Genomic DNA, 17,311 nt, shown 5'->3' with positions numbered 1-17,311 from the left:
CTCAAGAGCAATTTTTCTAGTATGAAGTGATAGATGCTTCTGTAAGGGTACTAATGACAATGCCACAGCGTCTGCTATAAGCCAGGGAGTGGATAGCAGATATACAAACCAGACGAGTCAGAATGAAGAAGTACAAAGAAGCCACAACCATTTATATTACTAGTAACTGCTATGATGCTGATTGTAACACAGTTTCAGGATGCCCAACATATTAAAGATTGTATTGTTTACATGTTGCTTCTAGTGAGACATATTTTGGTTTTCCTCTTTCAATCCTTAAAAAAATCTGCTTTCCTCAGTAAAGCAGTCCATGTGTTTGACCCGATAAACAGCAAACCCACACCTTACAACAATTGCTTCAGTGAAAAATGAACCTTTATTCAGTTATTTGTTCTGAACATCTTGTTTCTGCCTTCTCCTTCAGAGCTGCAGCTGCAGTGGACATCTGTGTGCAGAGAATGGTTTCCAGCCCACTTCCTGTGCCAGCTCCTTCATTTCAGGTGTGATTGTGTCACACAAGTTCTCCACAATAGTTTCCCATAGCACACTGTCACATAGGTAGTTGTAAGAGAAAGTAGAGGGTTAGAAATCATAATTTGGCTTACTCATTGGTGATTATTCTACTACACAGAATGTGTTTAGACAGCACAGAGGCCTTGTATCAAGGTCACTTGCAGTGTGAGCTGCCCACGTATCTTGAAAGACACAGTTTTAGTTAAAACTCACAAGATATCAGTGGAAGTTTTGCCCAGAGTTGCCAGTGCAAGATATCCCATGTTGTTCTGTGAAATATCTGAGAAGCTTCTTCTGGTATGATATCAAAGGCCTTTCTGCCACACTAAAAGCAGCTGTAATGCCATAATCTCCTGGTATGTGATTCATACACCTGCTCTGAAATCAACCGAGCTGGGTAAATTGATGCCAAAAGACTTGTCAGGATGTAGAAATCACATCAGAAATACAAATCTGTTTTCAAGGACGTAAGAGAAGCCTTGGGCTTACAACAGAAATGCAATTTTAGGCAACTTTCAGAAGTACTGTAAGGATTAAGCCTGTTTGTCAGAAGGTGCTTCTCTCTTTCAGAATGACTCCATTAAAAAATCAGGTAAAAATATTATAAAGAGGAAGAAAAAATGATGTAATTTATTAGATGACAGAACTATCACCAAAAAAAATGAGGCAGATACTCTGTGTCATTATGTATTATCTACCCATTGTAAGTAATACAAGAGCACAGCAACACTGATTTTTCCCCAAACGTTCCACTTCTCTACACGTGCAATTGCAGGGACCTAAGTGCAGTTGTACTCGATGACTCCAATTCAAGTGGCTGGTAAGTGGTAACAGAAATAGAACAGCAAAAGTCCTGGTATAACTTGTGTTACTGCTGATGGAGCTGAATACCTTAAACTGTTTAATTCACTGCCTACAGCAAAGCTGTCACTGTAGGTGTGAACCGTTTGTTCTTGTGCAGGCACACACAACATCCTAGCACGTTTTAGCAAAGGAAAAGCAGGGATCATTGAGGCAAAATTGCTGTAGAAGTGCTGAAATGAAAATATATACCTTTTAAAAGTTTTCTTTGAATTTCTGCTTTCTCTCTGCCTCTCCCCCATTCAGCTTTTCCCATGAGAAATGGACACCGTGAAGTTAAAAATAGCAGAGGCTGGTTTTTATTATCAAATGTTTTTATTTCCAAACACAGTGTTCTGTTAAAAAAAAAAACTAAAAATAAATATAGGAAGCAGAGCGCAGCCGCTCCCGCCGTTCCCGCCGTTCCCGCGGATCTTCCCCGTTCCCGGTGACTCCGGCCGTGCCCCGGGGGCCCGGCGCCCTCTGGCGGTGGAACGTCCCCGCAGCACCGGGAATTCTGGAAGAGGCTCGTCCCGAAACAACCGAAACGAGTCCCGCCCTGCCCTTGTGCCCGGACAAAAATATAAAATCCGAATAAGATATTTGATAATTCCACAGAGAGCAGCATTCCAGCCTACACGTGAATTATTTTGGAAATGAAAACTCATATTATTGGGGCAAATTTTTAATTCCATAAAAATACTTCTGAAATGAGAGAAAGAGAACCTACTAGTTCTAGTAGGTTATTTCATTGTCCCAAAATTTTATCTTTCTTATCATGCAACTTAAGTCTTTCTAGGATTTCCTTAAATTCCAGAATATCCAAGGCTTTATGTTAAACTAATGAAAAGTTTATTGCCCTGCACAGTACTTCATCCTGCTCCACTCACAGTCTGCAAAATGACAGATGAATTCCAGATATACTAACAAATAATTTCCTGACCTCTCTTCTGTCCATTCTCTTCCTCTCCTTTAGTTGTTTTTATTCCCTTATTCTCTAACCAGTTGTTTCCCAGTCACAATATCAACTGTTTTATCTGCAAACTGAAATAAAGCCCAGAACTCAGCAAGCTTATCTACTCCCATCTGGCCTTCATCTCTAAATTAATGACATGCTCTATTTTCCTGACTCGTCATGTTCTCCTGTGCTTTCTTTGCACTGTCTCCTATTTCTTGTGCTCACTTGAACTCTGCCTTGATGAAGCATCTGTAACACCTTTGCAGCACAGCCACGTCCTCTGGGACTGCCAGCAGTCTGACACACAACTTGAAATGTTGACCCACGTAGCCTCAAAATAATAGAAACCCTGGGAGCAATCTCATCCTGATACAGTTTGGAGATGTGCTCTGTACCAGACACATCCCTCTCCCCACACTACACGGTTAATCTGTGTCTCTGAAGTCTTTCAGAGTGTATCTAGTTGTCACAGCAGACTCAAGACAACTAAACCTGGTTTTAACTTTTTCATAAGGTCTCACCATTACTTATGTTTTCATTAACTGCTCAACTCATAACTTGACAGGCTTCATTCTAGGCTCCTACAGCACCCTCGGGGATAAGAAGTTATTTTTCTCTTTAAAACATTTCTCTTCCTGTTTTTCATAAGCTAAAATCTTTTTCTCCCCCTGCTGGAGTTATTGCAGCAGCCTTTTCTCAGGCTCTGACTGGGATAGAAGATACAGTTTTGAGGTATTCAGACCCACAAAAATAAGCTTCCTAGATCATAGCTCTGAACACATTATCTTTCTATCCCAATTTCCTGACCCTGCACAGACCAGGAAGCTGGAACAGATGACCTCTCAAAGGCCTTTTCAATATGACTTTTCTATATGAAGGACTTTTCAATATGAGGGACAGATTGCCCCTCATTCTTCTGCAATGTCCAGGCTACCCTTTCAGTTCATTACCCCTCATTCAGCACAGGGAGGCTGCTCTGAGCTCCAGGCAGCCAATAGTGGTGACTTCTGTTATTCTCTCTTTAAAGTTTAAATTCAAGATGTTCATACTATTTCCCATGCTTTCCTGATAGCTGGAAAGAGCTTCCTAGCAAGCAAGCATAAAGTCATCTCTTTCTCCTCCTGTGTTTCTTACAGTTTCTTGCAGTGAAGTCTAACAAAAAAAAAGAAAAAGAAAAAAAAAAGAAAAAATCTCTTTCCTTGTGCTCCTGTCTTTTGTCACAGATGTAAATGTAAGGAATGGCAGTGACTTTTTGTTTGCTAATCAGCCTAACATAAGGGGATCCCAGGCTGTGGCTGAAGTTTCTAAACATTACAATAATACAAATCATAACACAAAGCAAAGGTTTTACATTTCCAGTACTTAATCCTGGAAGTAGGGCATAACATCCAGCCACGGGTGGCAATGGAATTGTCTGCATCATTGTGTTTATTATAAAATAAAAGTTTGCAGGATAAGCACTGTCTCTCTAAGATCTAGCTCAATAAAGAGACAACCCTTTACTTGTCTTAAGTAAAGCAGACAGATTGACGATTATGTTAAACCAATGAGATGAATCAAAACCAACATGCCAAAATTTTTACTGTTTCAGACCTGTGTGAAAACTTGAGAAAGTCTGGCAATATCTTCAAGCTCCAGAAAGGAAATGATGTACAGGAGCAATGGGACAGGAAGCCGTTCCAGGAAGTCATACTTATCTCGCCACAGATTCCAGAACTTTGGCACCAAACAGTACAGGGAAAAAAAATGAAACCAAACCCAAGTGACAACAGACTTGTAAAAGCCTAAAATTTCTTATCAATAATCTCAAGTTATTCACATACATCTTTAAAAAAAAACCAAAATCAAAACCAACAGTCAGCTTATGTTTTTTTTATGTTTTCTAGAGAAAATAACATTTAACATGAACATCCAGATCCATTTTTGGATCCACTTTTCCACATACATATAGATCTTTTTACATAACGACTGTGCTAATTACTCATTATATGACATTTTTTGGCTCATTCCTTTATAATCTAATACACCAAATTCTCTCTTTTTAGGTTTCTTACTTAGTGAGCTACTTCCCATCGTGCAGTCATACAGTCAATTATTTCTGCTTCTGTGTCCCACTTGGAACTTGGCCTTTTGTGTTTAACACTATTTCTTCAGATCACTTATCTATTTTATCAAATCGCTGTAATAAAATTACTAGTTCATTATAAACCAGAATCCTGAATTCAATTTGCTACACGTCTAATGAAGATTTTGATTTCCTAAGATCTAACAAAATGAATGCAGTCATCCAGATTAGTACAGGACTTTTTTTGCCTTTTCATACACAATCAAAATTTAAAGCAGAATTACTATTTTTATATTTGGAAATTTTTTCTAATACATCCAAAGTGGTGTCTTTTTATTGCTTTTTTGTTTTTTGGTTGGTTTGTTTTTGTTTTAACTAACTAGAATCTATCTTCTCATGTACATTAGAGTGATAAAAAGAGAGAAACAGAATCATGGAAATTGAAACTATACTAACTACAGGCCAATTTTGATGCAGCCGTTTTCCTTCCAAAGTATTTTATAAGATTAGTTACAAAATTCAAGCTTACATGACCACATTTGAAAGAGCTTTGAAAATTACATGATTTCACTGTTAAGATGTTAAGACATTTTCCTTCTTTTTTCCTTCCAAATATTCCTAAGGTAGCTCTGGAGAAGGAAGCTAATGCCTTATCTTCCTTCACGTCTTTGGGTAGGTGGCCCAATATTATGCAGGCTTTATTTCCGTGCTGCAAGTGCAGTTTGCTGTCAGTTCTCCTTTGCTTTTTTGCTTTCCAAGCATGTCAGTTCTATATGGTTGGTAATTTTCCTCAAATTCCTTATGCAAGTACAAAATGATCTACACAGTCAACTAAAAACGGTTGGGCTGATTAATTCAGGCTGGTATGTAAGGATGATCAAAATCTTCACATACTGGGAATAATGATGATGATGAAATACACTGAGCATGTATTTCATGTTGAAGATTAAGCAGGCTACCACATGAATATCTGAGTTTTTCTTTAAAATTATTTATTTCTAGAAATAATAATGTGATCTGTTTTGGCTGTTTTAAAATATATTTAGCTGTGCTTATTTTGCTTTATTAATGTATCTGCAGCTAATGATGAACTAACTGTGAAAATCTATTGAACTTCAAGTTTTCTATGAAAATTTCATCCTGTGAGTGCTGGAGACTATTTGATGACTTGTACTATTTGTTCACTCATCCAGAAATATAAGTAGATCTCTCTTCTCTTGCTCGACACTATCATCAATTTATTTTCCATCACTGCAAAACCATATATAAAACCTTGCTGTACCCTCTTGGCTTGATGGAGATTATGAAAAGAAACTAATGATAAGTTATTTCACTGTCCAAAAAGAACAGAAAACATTTCAAATCAAACACAGATGTTTATAGGTGTATGGTAGTTACTATAAATTTACTAAAATACTAATGTTAATTGTTTAAGCACCTTTCTTTAAAAAAAACAAACCATGAAAACAGATAAAATCTTAGGAATGAAAACTAGGAGATAACAACAGGAAATACCAATACTTAACAGGAAAACATTTTGGTGGCTGGAGTATGTACCAAATATTTAGCAGTAAACCATGGGTATGATGATGAGTTTTTTCTTTGAACTCATTTGGCAAAAAAATCAGTAAGGATAACTAGAATATTATTCCAGTACATATATATATATATATATATATATAATTCCTATATATATATATTTGTGTAGAATTAAGAGAAAAAATGATAATTTGTGAATACTTAGGAGCAGCAAAGCTCCCTTTAACAGGAGGTGAGGAGGTGTAAAAACAGCTGATTGTGTGGAACAGCAAGAGCTATGGACAGAAATAGTGTCAGCATAACAATACAATTTCTCACAAAGATAGTAATTTATTCTCATAATACTTCTATTTATATTAGCACTTTTCTGAAAACAAAGCACTTTTATCTTATATGATAATTTTAATAAAAAATAGAGGGGAAACCCCAAAATTTTGAGATGATTTTAGAAGGAAGAAATGATCAAATGTTAGAAAAGAATGGCAACTGTGGCTTTCAATACTTCCTGTGGGATAGGAAGCCTCTGAACCACCAGCAATACTTTTCAAGAAAAAGCAGGCAGATCTTATTTGTAACCTACTGAAAACACACAGAGTAATAGTAGAAAACTGCATGTTAACAATAATGTAATCATTTGAATCACTGTACCCAGGTAATGTAAAACAGATGTTTTATTGTGACATCATACTAATATCAAATGCTGCAGGAAAATCTTACACTATAAGCAGTGGAAAAAATGCCCACTAAAATCCTTCTCACTAACATATATTCACGTGTCAAATCTACTTTTATGAGGTAAATAAAATAAACCCACCAGTGGTAAACAAAAAAGTATAGAAAAATACTTCTTTGAAAGCTCAAGTTTATAAAAATTGATGATCAATTTTGCTACAAATTAAAATGTGGTACAACTCTGCTTCAACTAACAGAGCAATTATGAACGTCTACTGCAAAAACCCAGCATATTTAAAGACACCCTGAGCCTGAGCCAAATCCAACAGGCAGTCCATTTTCTATTGGTTCAGGATACGTTCATTCCCCTTCTAGTCAAAACAAGCAGTAATAACTGGAATTAAAGATTGGTTTTGTCATGGACTGTGAGTGCTGATTGAGACTTTTTCCATGGTTTGTGCACATATCCAGTCACTTGAGGTTAGAAGGTGTGGTGTGTCCGTCCCTGGAACACCAACAGTGCTCACTTGCCTCCCACCCAACGGCCTAAGGAAGTGTCACTGTTTCCATCAAATCACTTGATATCGATCAGTTGCAAAAGTTACAGAGGGAATGAGAAACACAAACCGAACAAACACAAACCTAAACATAGAAGTGCAGACCACGCTAAATCACCAGGGCTAAAAATCTCTGGATTGTGCCGTAGGAAGTGTTAGATTTTAATAAGCAAAGCATAGGGAACATGTTGGTCTTATCCGAGATCATAAATGAAGATACAGTCAAGTTTATTCTTGAAAAGAGATATATAATGTCACCCTCTTCCCTACCACCATACCACTTACCCAAGATTCATATACTTCTTGGGAAAGCAGACCTCCTCCACCCAGGAGTAAATAACCATGGAATCCTAGAACCATCAAGGCTGGAAGAGACCCTCAAGATCATGTAGTCCAACCATCAACCCAGCACCACCATAACCACCCCTGTCACATCCAGACACCTCTTGAACACTTCCAGAGACAGTGACTCCAGCACCTCCCTGGGCAACTTACTCAGATAAGGTGATGATTCAATAAGATGATGTCTACCGAAAACTGTTGATGAGAAAAACAGGACTTCATTTGAAAATGACACCTTTCAAGTTCATAATAAAAATAGGATAAATATGAAGTCACATCTGTAACTAATTTTTTTCAATATTTGTACACAAACAGAATACAAGAGCAGTTTATTTAAAAAAGAATAAAATCTCCCCAATCCAAGGTGTCCTGTCAGGTCTCTTGGGCTACAAAAGCCTCAGATCTCAACTGCAGTCCCTGCAGGTGCAGTTATGAACTTCTCCATTTCCAGACTAGGTCATAGCTCACCTCATCTATTCCCTCCAGTTAGTGAATTAATGTGTCTTTGGTTTAGTATTTTCAGGATATGTTCCTCTGTGAGCCATGATCAGGATCCACCATATCTTGTGACATGACCATCTCTGAAAGTTAATCCATTACTGAGAACGAAGATTATAGGAAGACGCAAAGCAATAACTACTTGGGACACACAGTTCCACAGAATTTTGGGGAAATGCATCATTATTTCAGATGTTCTCAGTGGCCAGTCTACCTTTGGGGTTTATTTAGTGATGTCTTTCTGGCTGCAGCTCCTGAAGTCATGTTGCACTTGCATAGTCCCAATTACCTGCAGCATTTGTGGTTACTTGTGTTAAATCAGATTGGGAATCCAGGTGGCCATAAAAACAAATGGGCTGCCACAGAGCATTATGAGTTATTAGCCATAAAAATATTGCTTCCTGGCCTATTTTTGTTGCTAGAATCTCTGTCATTGTCTTATAATGAAACTATCAGTGTTGCTGGGTTTTATAATATATTTAGGTTTACTGTCACAGCTTTTTGTTTTTTCCTGTATTCATACATTAATTTATATTAATAAATTCATAGGAAAAAAGTCTATTAGCCAAAGCAATCACATCTTTCAGGAAGTTATTACAGACCAATATTGCTATGTTATTCCATTATATGCCACCACAAATTTGTAATTTTTATTATCATCTCCTATGAAGAGATGAATCATCAAAAAATCCTCCTGGGATTCTTTAATTTCTCCAGGTCTTAATTGATGAAATTCACTCCTAAGTGACCACAACTGTGGAAGAAGAAAAAGAAAAAAAGCAGAAGAAATGAGTATCAAGTACCATGAGATAAATACTCAGATTCAGGTGTCAGATTGTGGAAATATTACTACAGTCCCAAAACAAAGTAAGAGATCAGACCATGGTTACTTTACCAGCAGCCCTAAAACATGCTTCAAAGGACAATAAACATCCCAGAATGCACCTAGAACAAGTGTGAAATGTTTTTACATACAAAGAAAACATTCCCAACCCCTGCATGCAAATTGTTTGTAGAAATAAACACACATTTAAAGACATCTCAACTGGCAAAACTATAAACATTCTGGTTTTGTTTTTCATTTAGTCATAGAAACACAATTTAACCACATAATTTAATGCCTGATAAGTAGAAATACCCATTCAACTGCTCAGGCATTCAAAAGTGGCAGTGTTGGAAGTTACACTGTGATTTTAACGTTTTGTTAAAATCAAAATTAATAGGACAGTTCAAAGGCTCAGCACTTAAGAGTGTCTGAAAACTCTGGAAAAGGCACTCCAGAAGTACATGTTCAACTCACATTTTCAGAGACAGAAAAAGAAAATCTGCATTACAAAGCATGCAACTGAGACAAAAAATTACTATGAATAGTAAATTAGGTAGCTATGAAATGCTGGAGAATAAGTGGCCCTGACTATCAGTAATTTTCCCAGAGTTCTCTTAAAACATTACCTGTGTGCTTAAACAGCGTGTCAGCTTTTAATATTGACTTTCTTTTTGTTGCTGTCACAGCTGGGTCTACAGGAGAGGAAAGTCATAATCACGTTTCTCCCTTCATGTTAGTAAAGATCACACTCCAAGCCACAAGTAAGATTCACTTGCTATTGTGGGCAAGGTTAAAAGAACATATATTCTAGTCTTACTAATATTAATATGGTTTATTTCCTTCCAGTTCATTGAGAAAAGTGAGGGGTTTACACTGTCGTATCTATAGGTGGATTCCTGATACGAGTGATACAACTGACAAATGAGAATACTAGTGAGGTGAACACACACACATATATGTTTTATATAAACACATATGTGTTTTATATGTGTATATAAAAACAAACTCCACAGAGCTTTATTTTTTCTACTGGCATGTTGAAAAGGAAAACTGAAAGCAAGCCTTGAGTTAACAGTCAATACTCACATATACTGACCGAAGAACAGAGTTAAATTTATCATTACAAATCAGATCTGACAACAGTGTTTACATCTCTCAACATCAAATTTAACTTTAGATCTCTCTGGTATTTCAGTGATAAAATGTAGATTTTAAAGTTGAGAATTAAGTATTTGTAACTCCCAATGAGTTGCATTCACTTTCATCACTAATTTTCAAATTAAAGCTCAGATTCCAGATGATCTGCTAAGACACCAGTCATTTCTGTATTTTTCAAGTCTTTCTTTTACTTTGTTAATCTCTTAGCTATAGCAACAGTAAACAAGTTTGAATAAAGGCTTAACATCTACATTTGAATGTCAAATACAGACAGCTAAAATTTATCATTTTGATGGCTATTGTGGCTAATACATCATTATAGGGGGTAATCAGAATGCTAAATCATATTTCTGATTGCATACATACAGAATAGCTTCAATTACAGCTCAGACATATCTGCAATACTCTGTACCCTTATTATGGGAATAAATGAAAAAAACATCCTACTCAGTTACGTAAGTTCATCCTATTTTACAATACACACACAATCTTTATTCCTTTGCAGTGAAACAGTTGCCTCTTTGAAGGCAAAAAATATTCATCCAATCTGCATTTTAGAATTTAATGTACGAAAAGTAAACCACACCACTGAAACATTTGATCCTGGCAGAATTAACAGTTCTGCAATGTACATTCACAATATAGATTACCATGTTGCTAAAATAACATCGTTTCATATACTAGTGGTAACATGAGGATTCAATGCAGAAGTGATTGTAAAGCCCTTGTCATTCTGTTTCAGAGACGATTTTAGTGCCTGGGAAGGCTTTAGAACTGGTATGTTTGCAGCCCACCACGGGGATAATAGGACACTGAATGCTGTACTGTACTTCCAAAAGCTCTTTTTATCTCTGGCAGTGTAGGGAGAATCAGCATGTAGGGCTACTGCCATTCTTATTTGTGGAAAACACGAGGTGAGAGTAAGGTCAGAACAAAACTGATATGCAAATAGAGAAAGAAAAGACATCCTTGTAACATGTTCCTCAGCTTGCACACCCTTCAACATGGTATGCAGGAATACAGTATCCTATAGGGAAAAACCCCATTGTTAAAGGAGAAAAGGAACATGGTTAATACACTTTCTCTGGGCTTTTTCATGTTACTGTTGGAAGTGACATCTATTAAAAAAAAAAACAACAAAACACCCAAACCAAAAACCCTCATTTCTCAGCATGAAAATGCCAAGTGTTACTGAAAAAGAAAATTGTTCTACCTGCCCCCAAAACCACTTGCCAAAAATGATTAACAGCTATTGCTTTCTAACTTTTGAACAATATTCTACAGATTAAATCTATAAGGTTGTACAGAAAATGAACTACACACAAGTCTAATTCTTAAAAAAGCAGAAACATGTTGCACCACAGATTACAATGTGTAAATTAAATACATTAATCAATACTTTTCAGTATGGGATATACAGTACAACAGAACAAAGTGTATACAGATAGCAGATACTCAAATTCTGCACTGGTGTAAGCAAGACAAACTTTTCACAGCAAGTATTCCATGTATTTTTTGTTTAGTATTTTGTGTGTGTGAGTGTATTTATCTGTAATGGAACTTTAAGCATATGTGAGTGTACAAGAACGTCTTTAATCCAAACACTAGAGTGGGCATATGTGTCTATAGACTCTTGAGTGAGATTTTTATCTTTATACAATCCAACAAACTCTAAAATGAAACACTAAGTCAATACTCTACAAATTAAATACCCCTGTGCATTACAACAGATGTTTTAACCTGGCTATGAAAATTTACTTTCTTGCATTATTGTGTGGAAGTATAAATTCCAAAGCATTTTAATACTAATTTAAAAAAAACTACAGCAATACATATTTCCATAATCTTACCTCCTTTTAATTGTTATACCAGGAAGCACACTGCAGTAGAACTCTCTGCCAAAATGGAAAGATCAGGCCAACATGCAGAGGCACAGGAAAAGTAAAATATTCAAGTAATTTTGTCGAACACCACTGTGATTTTTCTAAACATTATTCTTTGATTTACAGTGGAACAAACTGTCAATTGCATTAAAAAACTTCCTTATGTACAAATACCCGGGACAATCTGCAATTACCTTGATAATTTCTTAGCATGTGGTTATTTCAAATAAAAATAATGCATAGACTTTGTAGTACCTATATTATTTGCATAGATTAAAAAGATGAGGAATGGAAAGTGTTGTAAGTGCATCCTGGTTACCATGGACACATTCCATTCTGGATGTTATTTGGAGGTGCAAGTGTTAAAGCAATTCACTGCCACATTGCTTATTCTGTTGGCATTTCTTCATGAAAAAAGAGAGAAGAGGAAAGGAAGAGCAAAACCAAATCTAAACAGCAGCAACCAGACAAGGCTTCAGGTAAAAAGTCATAGGAAATTTTTAAACAAATAAAACAACCAAAATATTTAAGTGAAAATTAGCAAAAAATGAACTATTTAGTAAGTATGTATTGTCAAAATTAATCTGGACTGCAAATTACCAGAAGCATAGTTACTATTTACATAGCATGAGAAAATAATATTTGAAATTTGTCACATGGTGAGCCATCTTTTAAGGATGCTGGCCTCAACCTTCCCTTAATTTAATCTATTTTGAAAGTTATATAAGTAAAGACAAGTCTCACATGACAGACTCACGTTGTCTATTGAGAAACCTCTGGGGGACGGTCAAGACAGACGGTGTGAATTGTGAAGCTCTGTACAAAGGCACATACAAGGAACTTCTTCCTTCCCCAATACACATTTTTAGGATTTCAAACTTCTCCAGACTCGGCTGCAGAAACTCAAAATATAATTCCTCAGATTAAAGGTTATAGGGAGATTAATTTTCCCCTTAAATTGTTCTCCTTTAAATAGCTAAATATTCACTGGAGAAGGAAGGTGACTGCAGAATCTAGAAAATAGTGTTGTTGAGATTCAGGAGATCTAGAGCCAAACATTTTCCTCTGTCCCAGGTGAATGGCCCAAATCCCCAGTCTTTGTTTTCACCCTTGGATTTGTCACTGCAGTCCAAGCTCTCATTTCCCTGTGCAGTGAAGGAGCCCTTGTGTCTTCTACTGAAAAAAAAAGTCATGTTCTCTATTAGTCTTAGTGATTTATCTCTAAATCCCTTCTCTCAGACTATTTTATCTCATATTCTATTAATTTTCCATAGATTAAAAAAAATAAATCTCTGCTTTTGGCTGGATTTTGTAGAGTGGGGGAGACCACAAAAATGTGATTTCAAAATTAGAGTATTCAAGTGCTTCTGTCCTCATTTTATCTCATTTTCTCTTGCACAATATTGTTGCATATTTACTACAATTTCAAATGAATCTATTGGTTTTAAACCAATCCATTTTCATGTACCTTGGTATAGAAATTGCCCATTTTACCCTCACATAAATCTATACAAAATGAAAGTGGAATAAATATCAGCATACTGAAATATCTTAAAGGAGATAACTATAAAATAGATATTTCTAAAGTCATGATCTGTATACCTAAATATTTTTGAGTTAATTGGTTGCTTGAGGCCAGTATCTGCTAATCTGTTGCCTAAGAATTTGTAAACCTAGGCTCAGCTTCCAAGCCATGCAGTCAAATGCCTTCACTAGATATATATGTTTGAATTCTGAAATTAATTAGCACAGTGAAAACTACCAGCTTACCTGCTTCCTTCATCTGTCCAGTGCCTGTCAGTGTAGATGCAATTTTACTTATGAAAAAGCACCCCTGCTGGCATAGGTTTTCCTACTCTAACATAGTCACAGCTAATTGAGAAATTGATATGGTAATTTTTTTTTTACTTTATAGCAAAGTTTTTCACACAGTTGCAGCTACATCCACACTACAGCTTTGACTGTGTAAGGAATAAAGGAAAATTTGAGTTGGACAACAGAAACCTTTAGGCTTAGACAAAGCTATGCTCATTTTGCAAGCAAACGAAGCTTTGGCTTCTAGGTCACTTCAAAAAAGGGAAATTAGGTACCTTACAATTTTACTCACTTTTCACCAAGAAGAGGCAATTATGTATTGTGTCTAAGGTATGGAGTCAGGTAGCACTGCCAATGCAGAGGTCTTTGTGAAAGAACTAAAGTAAAATGTTAAATCACTTCAGGCAGAGCGAGACTCTGCTCACGTGGTGACACTGAGGCACTAAAGCAGGGCTGCTTTGATCCCTGGGGGATAAGCTGGGCAGAACAGTAACACACATGGGCATTGTTTCATGTAAGGCCACAATGGCACATTGTGATTAACTTAAAAGCAAGAATGCAGATCTTGTGGAACTGAAGAATCTGTTAAGTCTCCTTTTTTCCTCCTGCCTCCAAACCCAGTTAGATTCTTGGTAAGGAAAATATTTGACTGGTCAAAGGAGATTATTTTGAGAGTCTTGATTGGGTTAATATGGAAGAATGTGAACACTAGGAAATGCAGCCTGGCAGAAGGGACTACACTGGTTTCAGCAGGTGGTGGTGGTGTGTACCTCAAAACTGCTGACAGGTTTTGTCCTGTTTCCTTGGAAAAAAAGGTAAAATGGTTGCAGTTAATGAAGCCTTCATTTATTTATGGTTCCCAAAAGTCTCTGAAGGACAACTTTATAGGAGTAAGCACAAAAAATGAAACACATCTGAGTGCAATAGTGCAAGAGTCCACCAAACTGAAATTAAACTAAAGCCATGCCCTGGTGCCATTCCTTATTTCAGGCATGGACAATATGAAATTAAATAGGTACCATTGTTGCTCGCTATGTCTGTGAAATTGGATGCATTTTGTTCTTCTGGCAATTTATTACCTTTCTTTTCTAATCTAAGGTAGGGTTTTCAATGTCCCTAATTCATTTGACAATTGATACGAAAGTCTGTCCTTGCATTTGCTGTAGTACAGGAAATGATACAAATTACTATTTTGTCTACACTGATAGGTTTACATCGCTACAGGATAATAGTTTCCTTCTGATGTGCACTCGTGAGAAGCAAAAATAGGTCTCTTTGGCATTTATTAGACATAGTCCATTTTTCATCTTTCTAAGGGATGTCCATTTCAGATATGCCACAGAGTCTGAAGTGTAAAACCTATTAAGCTGTGCTAAATAAACTGTTCTCCAAGGAAAAAAACCATTCTCTCAGACCAGTGTGTACTTGGAAGTTTGTAGGGCCACAGTAGTCATCATGCAAACCCTCCCTGCCCTATGTCTGCTTTGGTTTTGGAGAAAAAAAAATTACTATTAATAAATAGCAAGAGATTAAAACAATTTACTTAGCAAGCAAAAACACAACAATGGCTGTAGCAGAGTACAGCTGTAAAGACAATGGCATATGGAAAGAAAGATGACTTCCTGGTGTCGAGGCAAACTGTTTTGTGAGTTGCTATTAACAAATATTTCAAGTGCATGAAGAAGAAAAGAAATATCTCAATTTCAAAATTTCATATGGAGCAACTATGAAGTTGCTAATTTTCCCCCACTTCACTCATACTCTGAAGCATCAACCCACTTAAGGGATTGGCTCTGTGCGCATGTGTGCATGATTACCAAAGGCTTCCACTTAAAGCATCTGAAAAACATATTAGTAAAATACAGGAGGAAGATGGAATAAAAGCTTGGAAAAAAAATAATTGTCTTTTCCTTTGGGGAATGCAGTAGTTATGTTTGAGCACAAAATCTGCTGCCTTGCCATGGCCTCCTCCCTTTTCTCAGTTACATACCTGGTTTATTCCTATTTTAGTATCTTTCCTCATTGGTTTTCCTAGACTTTGCAGGTGGGAGAAGGAATACATAAAAAGTCAAGAAAATAAGAAAAAAAAAAGTAGCTCGAGCTGTTTCTCACAGCTGCCAACAGCACAGGTGCTTTGGAAGGTAACATCTACCTTTATACAGACTTGTGCACAGATCAGAGAGACAGCACAAGAGCGAGAGACAATGCAGAAGGGAGGGGATGTGCTGAGGGGAAAGCAACACTATCAGAGGGAATAAAATATTACTCTTGAGGATCAGAGTCTTCAATTATGAGCATGATACTTGCCATTTATTAATGTGATTAAATAGGCAGACCTAGATAAGACTGCCACAAAGAGATTATTCCACTACTTAACAGAACAAAGGATGCAAGCTAAGTGCAAGGCATAACATTCCTTTCTAGATGGATAACACACTGACAGGTTTCACTTAAAATCATTTCTTTTAGTTTTGTCCTCCTTAATTCAGTTTCAAGGTCTTCTTGTTACAATTTCAGGTCTAGTCTATGCTTTAAATTTCTTCTGCTTTGTTTTTGGGTGGTCTTTTTTTTGTTTGGTTGGTTAGGGTTTTTGTGGGGTTTTTTGTGTGTGTTTTTTTCCTCTTTCTTAGAGTAAAGAACCCAAACAACAGAACAGAACAGTCAGACTCCCCGCTATGTGCACAAAAAGTCCTCAAGTGCAGCTGTGCAAAGTAATTTTTAGGGAATCTGCACCTCTTTTAGCAGGGTATGTACACATAACTGGCAATCCTTTTTATTACAGATGAAGTCTTAGTTCAGTCATCCCACTGCTCCCTTCTTGGATGCTTCTTATCCTCCTGATTTGTATACATCTGCAACCAGTCTAATCTAATATCTGCTGAAAACTGTTTTCTTGTATTCTTATGTGGGCATCTCACTTCCAGCACTGACACCCCTCACTCTAAATTTGGAGGAACACCTAGTGCAGTGGCCCCTAAAATCTCATCACACTTTTTAAGAACAGACTAACACTATCAAAGTGTTTTCCAAAGTTCCCTTTCTGTCTATTTACAGCTTTAATTCCACCTCAGATTGAAAGACAGGAGCACTAAAGAATCCATCACACTGTGCAGGCATTCTGATATACTTGATTCCTACCTTTGTCTCCAGTCTGCAGAAAAAGCTGTGTTAACAAGTATGTCCTATTTCTCAACCAGTCCTCAGCTCAGTACTACAGGTAGCATACTCTCTGAAAAGCTGGTTGACTTTTTTCCCTGTTTCTTCAAATACTAGGTTTTTTTAGTCCAATTTTAATTACTTGTTTTACATGAAACTTAACATTTGTTACCTTTAGGTTTCAGTCTCATTGTAAACTGCAGAGGTGGGAACAATTGCACAGTTCAGCTGTAGCACCACCTTAGTGAATGCTGAAATCTATCCTTTCATTATCATTTGTCACGATAATTTGATGTGCACATATATTAAAAACATACATTGCCTTTTCTGTCACAAGTATCTACTTGCTTTTTTGATGCTTTCCAGCTACACAGCTCCTCTTGCCTGCAATCCCCATCTGTTGTCATTCCTTTCACTCTATTGTTCACTATCATCCTATTATGTTATTTAGAACCCTGGCTTCAGACACTCTCTTAGGCTTCTGCAGTA

The 17,311-nt window shown here is 36.7% G+C and overlaps 1 protein-coding gene across 1 annotated transcript; it reads right to left on the bottom strand.

The window, feature by feature from the left end:
- Window positions 1–384: 384 nt before the first annotated feature.
- Window positions 385–13,634, bottom strand: FBXO36 (F-box protein 36). The gene is given in 6 exon segments (XM_017822275.1): window positions 385–567; window positions 1,766–1,912; window positions 3,905–4,095; window positions 8,274–8,340; window positions 8,616–8,800; window positions 13,622–13,634. Coding segments are annotated over 6 exon segments (786 nt in total).
- Window positions 13,635–17,311: the final 3,677 nt, after the last annotated feature.

Source organism: Lepidothrix coronata, unplaced genomic scaffold (assembly GCF_001604755.1).
Source record: "Lepidothrix coronata isolate B3197 unplaced genomic scaffold, Lepidothrix_coronata-1.0 Scaffold97, whole genome shotgun sequence".
Taxonomy (NCBI): Eukaryota; Metazoa; Chordata; class Aves; order Passeriformes; family Pipridae; genus Lepidothrix; species Lepidothrix coronata.
The sequence above is the reverse complement of the archived record's forward strand: the minus strand, read 5'-3'. Positions and strand labels throughout refer to the sequence as shown.